This window comes from Bacillus rossius, chromosome 1 (genome assembly GCF_032445375.1).
Source record: "Bacillus rossius redtenbacheri isolate Brsri chromosome 1, Brsri_v3, whole genome shotgun sequence".
Lineage (NCBI taxonomy): Eukaryota > Metazoa > Arthropoda > Insecta > Phasmatodea > Bacillidae > Bacillus > Bacillus rossius.
The window spans coordinates 148,237,886-148,256,467 of NC_086330.1; the positions used below are offsets into that span (position 1 = coordinate 148,237,886).

The following is an 18,582-nucleotide window of genomic DNA, read 5'->3' on the forward strand; positions in this document are numbered from 1 at the left end:
CATAAGAAAAAATTGATGAAAAATTGCATACAATTTAATTTTCTAATATTATTTACAAATCTTTGCAATTTTATTTAAATAATTTGTTTAAATATTATCACGAACAATCAGCTATAGAAATAAACTGAAATCAAATCAATGTCAATAAATTGTTAATTTGAAATGAAGAAATTGAACAAATAAATCAAATTTTTTAAATTGCTGCTTTTAAAAAGCCCGCCTTAACCTGTTTGATATTATAGAATATTTTCTCGCACGGTGGTTGGCCGGTTTTCGCACGCTTGGCTCAGGCGGAACGTGACAATGAGTCATGCTTTTTCGTACGTGCAGCCGGCGTTCATCGATTTATAAGACGTTATCACGTAAAAAAAATTGGTTATTAATAATTTTGAAAACGAATGGTAATAAATATTTCTAATCATACCTATATCAGAAAGTTGCTTCAAATACCTTAAATCATTATTTCCTTTGTGTAACCACGTCTATATTGATTCAGTGAACTCTGATTTAGGGGCGTTATTCACCATGTAGTCCATGCACATACATTTAAGAATAACTGCAAACGAATTGATATTTTTCATACTAAGATAACTATAGTGATTTTTTATATGTAAACATCTTAGCTCTCGGTATACGGCATGTGGTAGGGAGTAATTTCGTGAATGGAAAGGAAGTAGATTGGAACGGAATTGTTTTCCCAAACACGGTTCTGTTATCTTTGGAAGTCTCATAAATCATGAAAAATTTGCGAACCCGCGTGATGCACCTGTTTATTTTAACTTTCGTGAACTAACTATACTGGTGCATTTTTCCACACGTGGGTCCGCTATCTTGACGACTTTGGCTCGTGGCTAAGCAGTTTCTGCGTGCAAGTAGAGTACTGTACGAACATGTTAAATTTCAGCTGATATCAATGCATTTCTGGTGCATACTAAAATCCCTCTCTCAATGCGCCTAAAGAAGTATAACCTCAAAAAACGGAGACTATGATAATTCCTGTCTAGGAGTTCAGCGTTTGAGGCATTTACAAGCGAAGCGTTCGGTACTCCTGTTGTTCGGCTAGCCCTGAGAAAGAAATAGTGCCATCGTCTTAAACAAAATTATAGTTAAGTTTTTAAAAAGGAGAAAATGTTTACCTTTTTCTTAAAATGAATATTTTTCGTATATTTATCACGCATGGAATTATTTTTTAAGAATTCTAGGTTTAAATTTGGTGTCCAAGATTCGTATAAAAAGTTTATTTGCAACATGAATTTGCTCATTACTGAGTTGAAAGACTCGCTCACATTTTTAAAATAAATTTTTGGAAAAACATTCTCCATATCCAATCCCTTGGTCAGATTTTGCCCATTAAAAAAATCGACCGAGATTTTACAACTAAATTTTTATGTATTAGTCTGAAAGAAGTTCATGCAAAATCACTACAGTTATTGTGTCCATAAAATTTAAACTGATGTATAAGTAGAGGGCTACATAAAGATTTATTAACGTGTGAGTTGACGATGGTTTTGGGATCTAGAAAAAAAAATTAAAATTGTCCGGAATTTGCACCGTGGCAGTCTTTCTTCCAAATATACTTTATCCATGAAACATATTGTTTATTTGTCTAAAAAGAGTATTTTTTACTAAAAGTCTTAATACATATTTTTATAAGATTTTATGTTGCACACTTATACATATAGCGTTTAAGCGATGAGACCTTGCAGTATTATATTGGGATCCAAAACACTTGCACAAAAACTCAGTGCTCATAATTTTGAATTATGTCGTGGTTATGGGATGAAAAAAGTCTCAATAGTTAAAAGGGTTCTTAAATGAAGGTGTTATGGTCAATTTTTCTGATATTTGTGGTTTTTATAGTGTATGAAGTTGGAATGCAATGCTTCCGCACATAGCACTTCAATTTTCTTTGATTTATAGGACAATTGTGAGATTCTGGGTGGAAGGGTTTCTAAGGAGCGCATTTCTAGGATATATATCTTTACATATATTTATCTTTAACACAACATCTGTAACACGTGCTGCAAGATTTGGTAAATAAAATTTATATTATATTTATAACAAGGAGAACACTTAAAAATCAATACAATGATCCGTTCATGCGGTAAAATAAAATTAGTTTATTGTAACTTTAAAGGTCATAAATATTCAAATCCCAGAAAATTTCACATACTTAAAATAATTAGTACGTGTAAAGAATTAACGAATAAATAAATAATTGGTAGTGCCATTAATTTCAGAAATTTATGGTTTAGGATGCTGTAATACATAAAAGGTTGGAAAACGATGCTGTAACTCTCTCCATTAAGGGTGTAAGTCCCGTTGCAGGTAATTATTTTATATTAACGTTCCACATGGTTAAACTTTTCGTCTTTATGAGGGCGAGGAAGACTGCCATACTGGGAAACTACCATAATGACAGAATTCCGCCTGGCCTCTTTGAAAAAGGCGAAAAAAGTACCATAACGGAAAACTGCCATTACGAGACGGAATTCTGCCATATTTTCTAATACACTCCACGGAATGAGTACAGCAGCATTGCTCTCGAAGTAGTGTATAGAATACTCGGTAGGTATCGCTGTCAACCCTATAGCTGTTTCTCAGGTTAACTTTAGAAGCCTACAGATAATGCTTCTGACTGTCATAGTTGCAATCACAAATTATCGCATAGATCGCGCACTAGTAAAAAACAAATGTTTCCACAAATGTGTTATTGGGAGAAGCACTGTATTCTTATTACAATGATTTGTATTTTTTTTTTTTGTTTTTTATCACTTTTCCTGTTTTGGCGGAGGTAACGGAAAAGTACCATAATGGAAAACTGCCATAACTTAAAGGACAAAGGGGAATGCTGCCCTAATTTCTTATACATTCTATGGAATGAGGAAAATGGCATTACTCGTAAAATCTTAGAATTTACATTTTTCCACACTGGAATAATTAAAATAATTGTAGATCATTATTTAATGAGTGCAAATCCAACGCAAATATTCACGGGTTTTCTTAAGTAATGTTTTCACTATTAGGGTGATCACTCAATGAGGAGTTGGTACATATATATATATATATATATATATATATATATATATATATATATATATATATATATAATAGTTAATATTGCCAATGGCAAGTAGTCCATCTTGGATGCTGACCAGGACACCGCGTGGCCTGGCCCCGTAAGTACAAAGATAGTGTTGCTATTCAAATCGCTCCGGGGAGCTTTAAACAATTAGGTAAAACAATCTACCGCCGGGGTAGGCCTCGAAGATGAATAGAAAAGGTTTAAAGATGCTTAACGATGGCGCATGTTAACAGATAGTAACAGCAAAAGGTTGAAGTTGAAGAGGTGCAGAGATGCTTCCTACCCCGGACGGCGGAAGAGACTGGCTATTGGTCAGGGTGTCAAGGCCGCAGGAAGTGGTGAATTTACCGTTAGTCCATTAATATAGCAAAGCAAATATGCATAATATATTTAAACCCTTCAAAGATTACACGTTAATTTAGGATGCATTACTACATATTACAATTATTGATATAGTTAGTTCATTATTTTTAAAGGGGATGTCTTTACCGCTCAACTGAGGGTGTACGCACTCCCAAACCACAATGTGCCTCACGCCGCTGTCGACCCCCTCTCCAGCCCACCGACACCCTCTGTTTCAAGCCTCCCGCCAACAAGTGCGCGCGTGTGTGTGTTCAGCCGCCCGACAAGAGGCGCTGTGTTAGAGCCTGTGTTACGGCCTCATATAATTTATAATTTATTCAAACTAATAAGTATATAATTTTCTTTTACAATGTCTTCCCCCCCCCCAGAAAATAATTGTTTTCAGCTAATTATGAGGACGGAGGGCGCTATAATATATATAATTTTTTTTTTCAATTTTCTACCATTTTGGATGGCCACCCGCACCACGCAAGCCGGCAGATTAGTGTATTTTTGATATCAGAGATACGTTGGGGCACCTAAACTATCAATATCTGACACGCTCAAGTTTTTCTATGTGATGGTTTTAAAAACCTGTTGGCTCTTGCTCCACCGCTTAAAGATATAACATTTCATTCCTCCTATGATCTAATGCTGAAAATGCAAGCCTGGTGGCTCCCCCACTGCGAGGAGGGCGTGTTCTCTGCCGGCAGGCTCGTGCGACGCGGCGCTGGGCATGCAGTCCGGAGACATCCCCGACTCCGCCCTGAGCGCCAGCTCGTCCTACGTGCCCAACGTGGGCCCGCGCAACGGCCGGTGAGTCCGCGGCGCTGCCTGCTCGCATACTGCTCAACTTGGACAAGCATCACATTGATTCAGCAACACAGAGAAAATATACGATTTATAAGAATAATACGTGTACATATGCTACCAAAGAAAAGAAAAAAGAACAGACTTAAATATCAGTCAAATTTAGAAATAAGTTGTAAAATCAATGTCATACTTTGCCTAACTTAAAAATAAGTTGCTATTTTCAACATTTTGCGTTTTAAATTATTTAGTTCTGTATTTTTGTACTTTTTGTAATATTTTATTTTTAAATATTTAATTTAGTTAATATACCGCACGAGGCATGAAGAGACTAGTAACACGCACATCTTGCTATTGTGATTGTTATATTTCTGTAAAACTTAGATTGTGCAAATTATGTTAAAAACAAGGAAAAATAATAGTACTAATATTTACGTGGCGTGATTTCAAAGTTGACTGGTGTAGGGTTCGAACGTGGGCTCTCCGGAACATAGCAGCAGGCTGTGTTTCATATTACGATTATGGCCGGGTTTATAAACTACGCAAGAAACGCAATAAAGCAACCACATTTAAGAGCACCGGTTTATAAAATACGCAAGGCACAATAACTCAAAGCAGGTATTGTTTTAATTTCCAACTTTATTACGTTTTCAACGACCATATTCGAAGTGAAGTGTTCCGAAAAATGTTAAAGACGCAGACTTTATATGCATAGAAGGCCAAAATGTTTCTATTATTATTAGTATTAAAATTTTACTTGTTTAACTTTCGCACAGGAAAGAAAATACCACTTTCGTATCATATGTTAGAAAATTTCAAATGTTTAAAAGTTTTAGATGAATGAACAAAACAAAGTCCGGGAAATTAACTCATTCTAAACTGTTTTAAAATTAAAAGTTGTCGTGTTGGTGACGTCTTGCGAATTACGTGCTTATAAACGACCTTAATTTTCTTGCATTATTTGCTTGTTGCGTTATCACGTCGTTATAATCCTTGCGTAGTTTATAAAGCCGGACATAATGCGTTCAACCTGTCAGCGCTTTATTCAATAGTTATAAAATAAACTTACTTTTCAGCTCTGTACCATACATGTGTACAAGCAATGTAGTGTGAAGTCTGTACTTATCGTACAACGGCAAGGTATTGGAAGTTATTTTGGGGAACCAGATGATCAATACTGACACCTAAAATAATTAAGTGTAAACTTCTTTTTGTCCCGGTATACAGCATTTGGTAGGAGTAAGTTTATGAAAATGGAACGGAAGTCTATAAACGCAAATGTGATACAAAGATGACGGACCTACGTGTAGCAACATAAACCTGTACATAGTCACTTTCGTAAACATTAGGGTACATATCAAACGTATTGTTAAGCCAAATTAAATTTTATGAAAGTGAAACTATCCCGGAATATATTTGGTAAACTATAATAGTCACAGTAAAAAGTAATCACGAGTTTTATAATACCCAATAAAACTGGCATTACAATTTTTATAATACATATTCTCTTTCCAATAGTCAACGGGCTTGATAGCACAGCGGTAGAGCTTCCGCGTGTTAACCTCAAGGGACTGGGATTTTTTTATTTTTATTTTTTAAATAACATAAAACTATAATATTTGATGACAATGTTAAATTAGCTCTACAAGTTTAATGTTCTTGTAGTAATTATTTACAGACTGATTCCAGTCGTTTAAGCAAAAACTTAATATACAAACATAGATTTTGTGTAAGAATGTGTGTTTTAGAATTTTGCAGGTTAATATTTTAGTAATGCCGCAAAAGGATAACTTCTAACGTGTGCATAAACATTAAAGTATTAATTTTTTAGTGAATTCCAACCATATGGAGAGAATATTAATAAAATTCCTTGTCAAAAACCATGTTCAATGGCGGGGTTTACGATTTTTGCAAGTTTTTTTGTAATTCGCTTTTATCGGAACCGTTTCTAATATTTTAAAATTCACGTTAGTTAGTTAGTTAGTTAGTTATACCATCTGCGAGTGATGGTGGCAAGCAAAGTTTGCGATTCATGCAGCGAATTATAGCGGCGGGTGCAGAAATTAAGTGTGTCATTCGCGTCTAGAAATTTTGGAACGTACTTGAAAAAATTATGTTTTATTGATTAGTATATTTATCACGCTCAGCATTATTTTTAATAATTCTACTATAAACTTCGGGTCCTTGTTTCGTATTATAAGTTTATTTGCAACATTAAAAACATGAGAACAACTGAATTTCTCGTTACCGAGGTTAGATGTTTACATATCACTGGAGAGTACTGAAACGCTCGCTCACTTTTTTTTGTTAATCTCTCGCGTGATCTGTACTTCACGAATCCTCCAAGCTCTCACAGCGGGAGTAAATAAGTGGATCCCGTTTAACTGATAATTTTGAAAAGCCTCACTCAGTCTTTTCACTGTACCAGGGGAGATTAAACGATCTTTTTTTTCTAAACTGTAATTTCTATTTTCAATCCAGTTTCACTTTACTTCCGATCTCGTCACACGGGCAAATGTACACTGTAAACACGTTGTTGAATCCGGTCGTTGTTCGATACGGGAAAACGTACTTCAAACGTGATGTTTGCTCTCTTTCGAAAGTAAAATCCTTTATACGCATTTGTTTGTTCAGAATTTTTTTAAAAAATTAATTGATAAAGCGCTTTATTAAATCCATTGAAAATATTTCACCTGCTGATGTTAGTTTAGAATAAGAGATGTAGTGTGCTGTTAATGAAACACTTGATAAAAAGTTTTTCACAAACTGTTCGAACTAGGAAAGATTTCTTTGGTGAAGAGGTTGTTGTAAAGGCTGTGAAACTACTTGAGTTTCAAGTAAACGTAAAGCAACCAACGTGGAAGGCAGTATCGCCTCACTGCGAGCTATTTTACAAGCCAATCCCTTAATTATTAGCGCAGACACAAGTTGGCCTCTGCTCGGGGAGGCTTGCAGCACTTAGGCGGGCAGCGATCACGATAGCCCCGGCGCAAAGCATCATGGGCGACGGCAGCCCCTAAGTAACGCGCCGCGGCAGCGCAGGGCTTTCAGGACCATGGTCGTTGTTTCCCGGACACCAGGTGACACCACTTCCCCCTGAGGGAGGGGAGGGAGGTCTTCTTTGTAGCACACCGCGAGAGAGGCAGAGACGGGGCCCTAATGGATAGCAAATCTCCGCTCGGCGAGCTCCTCTCTCCCGCTCGCGCCTTCGGGACGCCCCGCCGAACTAAGCCGAACTTTGCCGAAACTTGGCGCCACGACGACGGAACTTCCGACCCCTCTCGGGGCTTGGATTACCTTAAAAATTAGCGTCACTCTTCGGCGCCGCGCATCCTAAAACAAACTTACACAAAATTACGTACACAAAAGTTTAGTAATATTTCATTTTGGTCATGTAGCATTTTCATGTGTAACATCTTTTACTCTCAGTATACGGCATTTTGTGCGAGTAATTCCTTGAATGCAACGGAAATCAGAGAACGGAAATGTTTGTCAACCACAGTGGAGCATGGCGCGAACCAAAGTTCACAAAACCAAAGGGAAAATATGAATATTATTTTAATTTAATTCCTTGTCGAAAAGCAGCTCTAAAGTGGAGGTTACTTTTTTTTCAAGTCTTTTTCGCTTTTATATCAGCCCTTTCATTGTATAGTTAAAATTTCGTTCTGCTAATCCAATGATTCAATAGTTGACTTAGCTGCTCCGGCAATGAATTCTAGCGGCGAATGCGGAAACTACGCGTGATTCGCGTGAAGAAATGTAGTTAAAAACACATTATATATATATATATATATATATATATATATATATATATATATATATATATATATATCACACTCAGATTTTTTAAAAGGATTTCCACGTTAAATTTACTATCCGAGTTTCATATTATAAGGTTATTTTCAACATGAGAACACATGAATAACTAATACGTTAAATTACACTTTTGGATGTATAAATCAAATTACCCATACATAAAGTGTTAAATAACTCAGTGTCCTGCTTTTTGTCAATACACTGTAATTTTAGGTACATACATACCTTGTTGTAAAAGTAAAAATTATTTATCTGTGTAAATTTACTGCTACCAGAAAACTGCAAAAAATATAACGTATTTTGCAATTCATACTGCCAAAATAACAATTAATTCACATTAGCTTACTTAAGTGGTACTTCCATTAATTTATAATTTTTTATTGTGCAGAATGGTCAAGTGATAAAGACAATCCAAATATCGTGGGTTCGATTCTCCGCTGATGTACTCAAATTGTTAAAAGCGTGCGTTTACTTTGACAATATTTAAAAGTTATAAAATTAAAAATTCCTTGAAAGTACACAGGTTCCTAAAAATTTATAAGCTAAAAAAGTTGAAATATTTTTGGAAATATTATATGTTAACATGTACAAATTTAATGTAAATTTACTCAACAATGCAGCAAATGTGACAGTTGCTGTAAAAACACACATGCATGCATATGTTAATTTACATATCACAAATAAAAATACACCAACAGCTATGTTATATTTACCAAACCAAAGCAATACTACTTTCATATTTTTGATAATATTATTACCTGAACACAAGAGAAAAAATACATGAACATACATAGGTGTAAAATTACACTTGACGTTGGTGGAGACTCTGCTGCCACATGCCTTTTGTGTAAAATAAAACAATTTCCGAGGAATAAACTAGGTTTAATGATTTATTTCGTTGTGAACTATCAAAGACCCTCATCCCTTAGATCTATTAATAGTATGCTAAATGATATAGAAGTAATTTATTGGTAGATTGAATTTACACTTTTTGCTAATATATGTACACACACACCTATTTTTTCGTCAATGCGTATTATTTATCTTTTCGTAGTTTATTAAACTTTTTTAATATTGTAAGACTCGTAAAAAGTAGTATAAACCTAATTAAAAACACAAAACAATTCTATACAGAAAATTATTTTTAATTTAAAAAATATTAATGTAAACACTTTAATACCACAGGCGTTGACAAAAAAAAAAGAATTCAGTGAACAGGAGTTTAAATAAGAGTTAACTTTCTTTCAAGAATTGTTATTGAACCGTTGGGAAGCTAGTCAAATCTACATTAAACCTGAAGATACGTTTTATTTCCTAATAAAAATTAATTTATAGGAAACCATACAACTTTAGGTATGAAAGGAGGAACCAAACCTATCAGAAAGGGTGATTTAATTCTATCATCATGAGGGTCAGAACTTGTTAATTGATTTGCAACACTGGACCGCAGTAGAAACACGGGAACTGCAGGCGCAAGAGTGTTAATTAAACACGTCGCTGGCAGCATTAATCTGATTTTGGCCGTGCGGTTATCCACAGACCAGACAGAGGTTTCTGGGGCATGAGTGTGTGTGTGTTTTGGTGTGCAGGTCTCTCTCTCTCTCTCTCTGTCAATAATCGACATCTGGGCAGATGACGTCCTGGACAGAAACAGAGAGAGAAAGCACACTCCCTACTCGGCAGAACCGAAATAGAACTGAAGTGGTTCGAGGCGTGCATCACTCGCGCGGCGGCGAGTGTCCACAAAGCCTCTTGTATTTCATCCCAGAAATAAATATCGTGGAGGTTGTCAAAATTCCCTTTGTTTAAAGAGTTAGCAGATTTGAGCTCATAGAAAATAAATTTAATTGTTTCGTTATGGCGCTCAAGAGTGCAAGAAAATAACTCGCACAAAATAAATAAACCGCTTCTTTATTTAGGCGGCACCAAATTAGATTCGTACCAAAGAGGCTTTTTCTAAATAAAATAAAGTCATTTGAATCATCATTGCCTACTCGTACCTAAGCGGCAAGGGATATAGATAGCTAGACGTTTTAGGTTATTTTAGCGTTAAACCTCACACTGATTATCACAGAAAATCTTAGATGAAATGACATCCTGGATTAAAGTAAATTCCAAACCACTTCCCATAGATTAAATGCTAATTAAATTAAAGATAATTATGCCGGTTTCTAAATTATGCAATCATTCATCGACTGAAAATTACCAAATAAAATTATCTCTCTAAAATTATAGTTCAGAGGATTAAAAGTCAAAACTGCTTAAAGCACTAAGCACATTTTCACATGAACCACATAACGTATTCAGTCCCATAAATCAACTTGTATTAAAAGGTAACCAACGATAGAAGCGATTAAATAAGAGAGAGATTGTAGAATGAAATAAATCACATAATAGCCAAATGACGTTTTTGACAAAATTAAAGACCTTCAATTTTCTATACTAATAGGCTCTACTTTTAGAGAAATGTTTTCATGGAGTTTCTGAAATTAAGTGGTTATTTCAGGGAGTAAATGGTCTAATGATTACTAAGGGCGTATCCCAGGAGGAGCAAGGGAAGGCAACTGACCCCGTTTTATCCAAAGTGGAAAGGAAACACCGCTGAAGTTGATAGATTTGTAACTTATCCTCGCAATTTTCATTTTAAGAATTTATTAAATTTTAATATTTATTTTATTGTTTATTTGTGTAAGGTAACCTGGATCTTCCTCCCCGTCATAGAGATTTCAGCTGAATGTGCCTTTGCTTATTACAACTCCCTTTTAGTATAATTTCGTAGAAGATTTTTTAACTGCAGACGTTCAAGTTATCTATGGTTCCCCTAACCGTAGGGGTTAAAAGGTTTTTTTGGAAATTTACAGAAAAGTATTCTAATTATATTTACTTGTAATACACCAGTAACCAGACTTGACCAAAAGTTAAAATTATTTCCTGAGTTTTATCATAGTTTCAAGCGAAGGAAAAAAAAATTGTTCTTACCTTCAACCTAGTTGACTAAAACCCTTAATTGTTATTCTTTAAGATATGTTGGGGTTTTGTATACATTATTCTTACAGTAATAATTTTTTATCTTACTTGGAAAGTAAATAAAGTAAGTTTTTATATTTTTGAGGTACTTATGAACAGCGGAAACGTTTATAACGTGATTCATTAATATTTATATAAGGGAAAATTAATAAAAAACTTTAAACAGTTAGTAAAAAGTTTGTACCCAAGTGTTTTGGAAGCTGCTAGGATCCAGAGGACATGCATCGCAGAGACACCTGCACTGGCTGGTTGAGCGCAGGGTGAGGTGCGAGGGCGAGGGCTGCTTGCAGGCTGAGGACGGAGCGCACGGGCGGCGCCTGGTGCCCCCGACTGCCGGTGGAGAGCGGCGTGCGGGAGTTCCTGCAGGTGGACCTGGGACAGGTGCACGTGGTGACGGGTGGGGCGGCTTGCAGGCTGAGGACGGAGCGCACGGGCGGCGCCTGGTGCCCCCGACTGCCGGTGGAGAGCGGCGTGCGGGAGTTCCTGCAGGTGGACCTGGGCCAGGTGCACGTGGTGACGGGTGGGGCGGCTTGCAGGCTGAGGACGGAGCGCACGGGCGGCGCCTGGTGCCCCCGACTGCCGGTGGAGAGCGGCGTGCGGGAGTTCCTGCAGGTGGACCTGGGCCAGGTGCACGTGGTGACGGGCGGGGCGGCTTGCAGGCTGAGGACGGAGCGCACGGGCGGCGCCTGGTGCCCCCGACTGCCGGTGGAGAGCGGCGTGCGGGAGTTCCTGCAGGTGGACCTGGGCCAGGTGCACGTGGTGACGGGTGGGGCGGCTTGCAGGCTGAGGACGGAGCGCACGGGCGGCGCCTGGTGCCCCCGACTGCCGGTGGAGAGCGGCGTGCGGGAGTTCCTGCAGGTGGACCTGGGCCAGGTGCACGTGGTGACGGGCGGGGCGGCTTGCAGGCTGAGGACGGAGCGCACGGGCGGCGCCTGGTGCCCCCGACTGCCGGTGGAGAGCGGCGTGCGGGAGTTCCTGCAGGTGGACCTGGGCCAGGTGCACGTGGTGACGGGTGGGGCGGCTTGCAGGCTGAGGACGGAGCGCACGGGCGGCGCCTGGTGCCCCCGACTGCCGGTGGAGAGCGGCGTGCGGGAGTTCCTGCAGGTGGACCTGGGCCAGGTGCACGTGGTGACGGGCGGGGCGGCTTGCAGGCTGAGGACGGAGCGCACGGGCGGCGCCTGGTGCCCCCGACTGCCGGTGGAGAGCGGCGTGCGGGAGTTCCTGCAGGTGGACCTGGGCCAGGTGCACGTGGTGACGGGTGGGGCTGCTTGCAGGCTGAGGACGGAGCGCACGGGCGGCGCCTGGTGCCCCCCACTGCCGGTGGAGAGCGGCGTGCGGGAGTTCCTGCAGGTGGACCTGGGCCAGGTGCACGTGGTGACGGGTGGGGCTGCTTGCAGGCTGAGGACGGAGCGCACGGGCGGCGCCTGGTGCCCCCGACTGCCGGTGGAGAGCGGCGTGCGGGAGTTCCTGCAGGTGGACCTGGGCCAGGTGCACGTGGTGACGGGTGGGGCGGCTTGCAGGCTGAGGACGGAGCGCACGGGCGGCGCCTGGTGCCCCCGACTGCCGGTGGAGAGCGGCGTGCGGGAGTTCCTGCAGGTGGACCTGGGCCAGGTGCACGTGGTGACGGGCGGGGCTGCTTGCAGGCTGAGGACGGAGCGCACGGGCGGCGCCTGGTGCCCCCGACTGCCGGTGGAGAGCGGCGTGCGGGAGTTCCTGCAGGTGGACCTGGGCCAGGTGCACGTGGTGACGGGTGGGGCGGCTTGCAGGCTGAGGACGGAGCGCACGGGCGGCGCCTGGTGCCCCCGACTGCCGGTGGAGAGCGGCGTGCGGGAGTTCCTGCAGGTGGACCTGGGCCAGGTGCACGTGGTGACGGGTGGGGCGGCTGGCAGGCTGAGGACGGAGCGCACGGGCGGCGCCTGGTGCCCCCGACTGCCGGTGGAGAGCGGCGTGCGGGAGTTCCTGCAGGTGGACCTGGGCCAGGTGCACGTGGTGACGGGCGGGGCTGCTTGCAGGCTGAGGACGGAGCGCACGGGCGGCGCCTGGTGCCCCCGACTGCCGGTGGAGAGCGGCGTGCGGGAGTTCCTACAGGTGGACCTGGGCCAGGTGCACGTGGTGACGGGTGGGGCGGCTTGCAGGCTGAGGACGGAGCGCACGGGCGGCGCCTGGTGCCCCCGACTGCCGGTGGAGAGCGGCGTGCGGGAGTAACTGCAGGTGGACCTGGGCCAGGTGCACGTGGTGACGGGCGGGGCTGCTTGCAGGCTGAGGACGGAGCGCACGGGCGGCGCCTGGTGCCCCCGACTGCCGGTGGAGAGCGGCGTGCGGGAGTTCCTGCAGGTGGACCTGGGCCAGGTGCACGTGTTGACGGGCGGGGCTGCTTGCAGGCTGAGGACGGAGCGCACGGGCGGCGCCTGGTGCCCCCGACTGCCGGTGGAGAGCGGCGTGCGGGAGTTCCTACAGGTGGACCTGGGCCAGGTGCACGTGGTGACGGGTGGGGCGGCTTGCAGGCTGAGGACGGAGCGCACGGGCGGCGCCTGGTGCCCCCGACTGCCGGTGGAGAGCGGCGTGCGGGAGTAACTGCAGGTGGACCTGGGCCAGGTGCACGTGGTGACGGGTGGGGCGGCTTGCAGGCTGAGGACGGAGCGCACGGGCGGCGCCTGGTGCCCCCGACTGCCGGTGGAGAGCGGCGTGCGGGAGTTCCTGCAGGTGGACCTGGGCCAGGTGCACGTGGTGACGGGTGGGGCGGCTTGCAGGCTGAGGACGGAGCGCACGGGCGGCGCCTGGTGCCCCCGACTGCCGGTGGAGAGCGGCGTGCGGGAGTTCCTGCAGGTGGACCTGGGCCAGGTGCACGTGGTGACGGGTGGGGCGGCTTGCAGGCTGAGGACGGAGCGCACGGGCGGCGCCTGGTGCCCCCGACTGCCGGTGGAGAGCGGCGTGCGGGAGTTCCTGCAGGTGGACCTGGGCCAGGTGCACGTGGTGACGGGTGGGGCGGCTTGCAGGCTGAGGACGGAGCGCACGGGCGGCGCCTGGTGCCCCCGACTGCCGGTGGAGAGCGGCGTGCGGGAGTAACTGCAGGTGGACCTGGGACAGGTGCACGTGGTGACGGGTGGGGCGGCTTGCAGGCTGAGGACGGAGCGCACGGGCGGCGCCTGGTGCCCCCGACTGCCGGTGGAGAGCGGCGTGCGGGAGTTCCTGCAGGTGGACCTGGGACAGGTGCACGTGGTGACGGGTGGGGCGGCTTGCAGGCTGAGGACGGAGCGCACGGGCGGCGCCTGGTGCCCCCGACTGCCGGTGGAGAGCGGCGTGCGGGAGTTCCTGCAGGTGGACCTGGGCCAGGTGCACGTGGTGACGGGCGTGGAGACGCAGGGTCGCTACGACCACGGCCGAGGCCAAGAATACGCCGAGGAGTACACGCTCGAGTACTGGCGACCCGGCCTGCACGAGTGGAAGGAGTACAGCCGCTGGGATGGCAAAAAGGTATGTGCACCATACTTCGTGCCTCCATCAATACATCATACCTGGTACAGCCACCTTAAGTGGTGCCGCCACAGATACAGGCAAAATATCTTTTTTCCTCTGTTATCATGTGTATCATACCTGGTGCCTCCACCAATATATGCACTTTACCCAGCACCTCCACCAATTTGTGCATGTTGTGCGCATACCCGGCGACTTCACTAATAAGTGTGCCATACCTGGCATCTGCACCAGTTTTTGCATCATACCCAGAGCCTCCACCAATATGTGCACCATGCCTGTTGTCCCCACCAATATGTGTGCAATACCCTGCACCTCAACCAACATGTGTATCATAAATGATGTCTCTACAAATGCGTGCATCCTGTTATCTCACAAATGTGTGATATACCTAGTAGTGCCTCCACAAATATGTGTGCCATTACTACTTGGCACCTCTCCCAAGATTTTTTTTTTAATTCTTCGCCAACAGCCTAGCTATATATGTAATAGTAATGTTAAGTGTTTAGTTACAACTCCAGCAATTTTTTGACTTACGTATGTAAAATACAAACCACCCGATCAGAACCAACCACCTCTCAGATTTGGGTAAGGTGTGCATCCAAATCACCAAAATGTGCCTTTGTATTTTAATTTGAAAACATTGCAGTATTTCAGGTCCTTTGTTAAAGCAGGTATTTTTGTTCCCAAGCTGCCGAAACACTGTGTTGATTGTGACAACCAAAATTACCATCTTTCCATGCACTTCTAATACGTATCGTCAGAATCTCGGGGCTACAGTGGTTTAGTGTTCAGATAACTCGCTTCGCATCCGAATTTAATATACAGTGGGTCAATCTCGGATTATTTTCTTTTAATGTTGGAAAATATAGCAGACGTGATTAGCCAGTGGGTTTTCTCGAGGTTCTCCCGTTTTATTCACCTGTTCATTCTGCAAATGCTTCATTCTCACCTCATAATCTCTTATCGAATCTAATGACCCCGGATTTTTTGATATGGTAGGCCCATTAAATAAAAAAAATAATAAATATATGTGTCATTCAACATTTTTCCGTTTAGAATGCAAAAACGTAAAGGAACCAAATATAAATATTTTCACAATATAATTTTTTTTTTCAGCAACAGTTGGTGTATTTGACGCAGTTTCAGATGTCACGCCCCCGTATCTCAAACCGTACACTGTAAAAAATATTTTTGAACATTCCTTAACATGTAATGGACGTTTGAAACCTATACAATTGCGTGGAAAATATACAATACAAATATGAAACATTTCTAATGCATGTAATCTTTCCCTTAACTTTACTAGAAGTAGTATATTGTGACGATCCAGCTCTCGTGTGGAGCAGTTGCCATCAATTGTTAAACACATTACGCAGTTGTGGAGCGATCGTGTGGATGGCGACAAGGACGAATCTTAGTGGAGTTAAACACGGAACCTCGTTACGTTAACTTAGCGCTAAATTATACCTGAGATTTGGAACCAAATCGTGACATTTTTTCCAAACATTTTTCTGATTTTGTGATAATCTCAATAGAAAGAAAATATTATGACAGCTATTAGTTTTACGGTAGTTGTAGAACTTCGTTCAATTAAACATTAAAAATACGCTCAGTGTTTCACTTTAAATAATTAATTTATTATTTGCAATAAAAAAGAGAGGTGTTTAGCTCTAACGTCAAAAGGTTTCCTAAGTCTTTGGAAGCTATTTATAGAACATAACTCGTTTTCAAATTATTTTTTTCCTGTTAAACATGTAACCTAAGTTTGTCGGACAAAACTACACTCATCCTGTTATGGCCAATGTAACGTTTAGAGCTTTTTGGAATTTTTTATGTGTAACAGCTTAGTTCTCGGTTGGGCCGTTTTGCAGCATTTAGCTGGGCGTACACTTGTTTTTCCTTAACTTTGTGTCTATATATATATATTTTTTTTTTTGTTTCGGCAAACTGAACGCTGGTTTATTTTTAATATTTTCTGTTATGGGGGTAATTTATTTGTAATGTTTGTCTTTAAGTGAAAGTATGTTTTGTTTAAACCATTTGTATTGTAATGTATTATCACATAATTATGATCTAATTTAAGTGCATCAAGAATCAAAGAAAAGAACTCTAAACACCTTTTATTATTTTAAAGTTTAATTAATTATTATATTTTTGTCAAGGCAGTGTGCTATTCTGTTTTTGGAACTATTCTTTAAATTGCGCATTTGTGACAATGTTTTGTTAACTGTGTAATGCCATCTATGGTGACTTCCTTCTTTTTGGCGACCATCATGTAAATAACAGTGTTAATTCTTTGCTCTAATTTATCTACCGTATCCATGCGGTAATTTCAAGTTTGGTTAGCCGCCAATTGGCGGCCCACGAGTCATGGATCAGGAGTACTTTTCCTATGCCGGCCATGCTATGAACAACATGTAAACCCTTGTTTCGAGTGGAGGATGATCTCCTCCACCTTTTCTGGCGGCTACGGGATGCACTTACTCATGAGTTCATGAAAGTGATTCTTCGTTTTCATACTTCGCATGAAGCATGTTGTTTTCGGCTTAACATGTAGACCACCTACCAAAATTTATTTTATAATATTTTCATCGTTTGTTTTTATTGTTTTTTTTGCTAACATAAATTAATGAATTAAAGTAACGCTTATTATTTTTAATGTTTTGGGGCCCCATCTTTTAAAATTTAAGGTAACAAATGTAACAAGTAACTCATAATACTCTATTTATTTATTGGTTATAGATATTTATAAATAATTATGTAATACTGTAATACTCACAAAGTTTGTTTTAATATCATATATAAATGGTAGTCTGAAAATGCGCTAGTTTCTATTTTTCCTATACTTATATATTACCCCCTTGTTAACCTTAAAACATATTTCTATTTCTTTTATTTTGTGAGCTGGTTGTTCAGTCGGCCTACCTTTGTACCTAACTACTTTTCCACCATTGAGCCTAAGGTTCAGGGCAACTTCCACTGCAGGCCTTTCTCGGAATGGTTCATCCTAACCAGGCTGGGAGAGGTCGGTAGACGGTATAAGGCATTTGGTTGGAGTAATTTAGTGAATGAAACGGAAATAAATGTGTAGCAGTCGGTAGTGCTGTCTATGGCAGATGGCGAGAAGCAAATTTCACAACGGCAAAGACAAACTTTATAACAGTATTAAATGTTTATTGTATTTTAACAAGATGGCCAGTATTTTAATAAGATTTCTTGTCTAAAATCATGTACAAAGCCGGGGTATAGTGTTTATTCAAGTCACTATTGTTTTTATTGGAGCCGTTTCATTAAATAGTTTAAAATTTTGTTCTGCTAATAAAATAATTCGATAGTCAACGTAGCTGCTCCGGCAGCAAATTCTAGCAGCGGGTGCGCAAACTAATTGTGATTCGATCTACAAATGTACTTGAAAACACAATTTGCGTACATTTATCACGCTCGGCATTATTTTAAAGGATTTTACGTTAAATTTCATGTCCGAAAACACTCGAATGTGCTCGTTAACGAGGTCAGATGTTACACATCACTGACTAGTACTCAAAGACTCACTCACACACAAACACTATATATATATAGTGGGGTTTCAACAATTGTTCATGAAGAAATGGCTAGTTTGGCCGGACAAAATTATTTCCGGGACCTTAGTTTCTCTCGACCGCCCGTCTACTCTTAAATTTTTTTCCCCCCCTTTCGGTGCTGGTTTCACGACACTGCGCTTGCGAACCAGTGACTAGCAGTGGTGGGGGGCGGGGGATGGATGGAGGGTGAGGCACAGCAAGCGAGAACCAATAACGTAATTAATTTCGACCCATCTCCTTTCTCTCCCCGTCCTTCCTCCACCCATACCCATCAACTACCTTCACCAACACAGCAGCGTTTTCCGGCCTGCAGTCCACGGGCTAGTTCCGGTCGCGGCGGAGGGCGGTGCGATCAGTTTAAGAGTTCACAAAAGAAACACGTTACACAGGAAAAAAAATTCTGTATTTTACTAAAGATACCTTTGGAAAACAGTTGCCAAGGAA

General features: G+C 42.3%; 1 protein-coding gene across 1 annotated transcript in view; it reads left to right on the forward strand.

Annotated features, from left to right (window-relative positions):
• LOC134537516 (discoidin domain-containing receptor 2-like) overlaps nucleotides 1-18,582 on the forward strand; it is a 228,358-nt gene that overhangs the window by 58,938 nt on the left and 150,838 nt on the right. Inside the window, exons 2-3 of the mRNA XM_063378070.1 lie at nucleotides 4,141-4,243; nucleotides 14,323-14,554. Of these exons, the coding sequence (XP_063234140.1) occupies nucleotides 4,141-4,243; nucleotides 14,323-14,554 (335 nt within the window). The remainder of the gene's footprint in view (nucleotides 1-4,140; nucleotides 4,244-14,322; nucleotides 14,555-18,582) is intronic.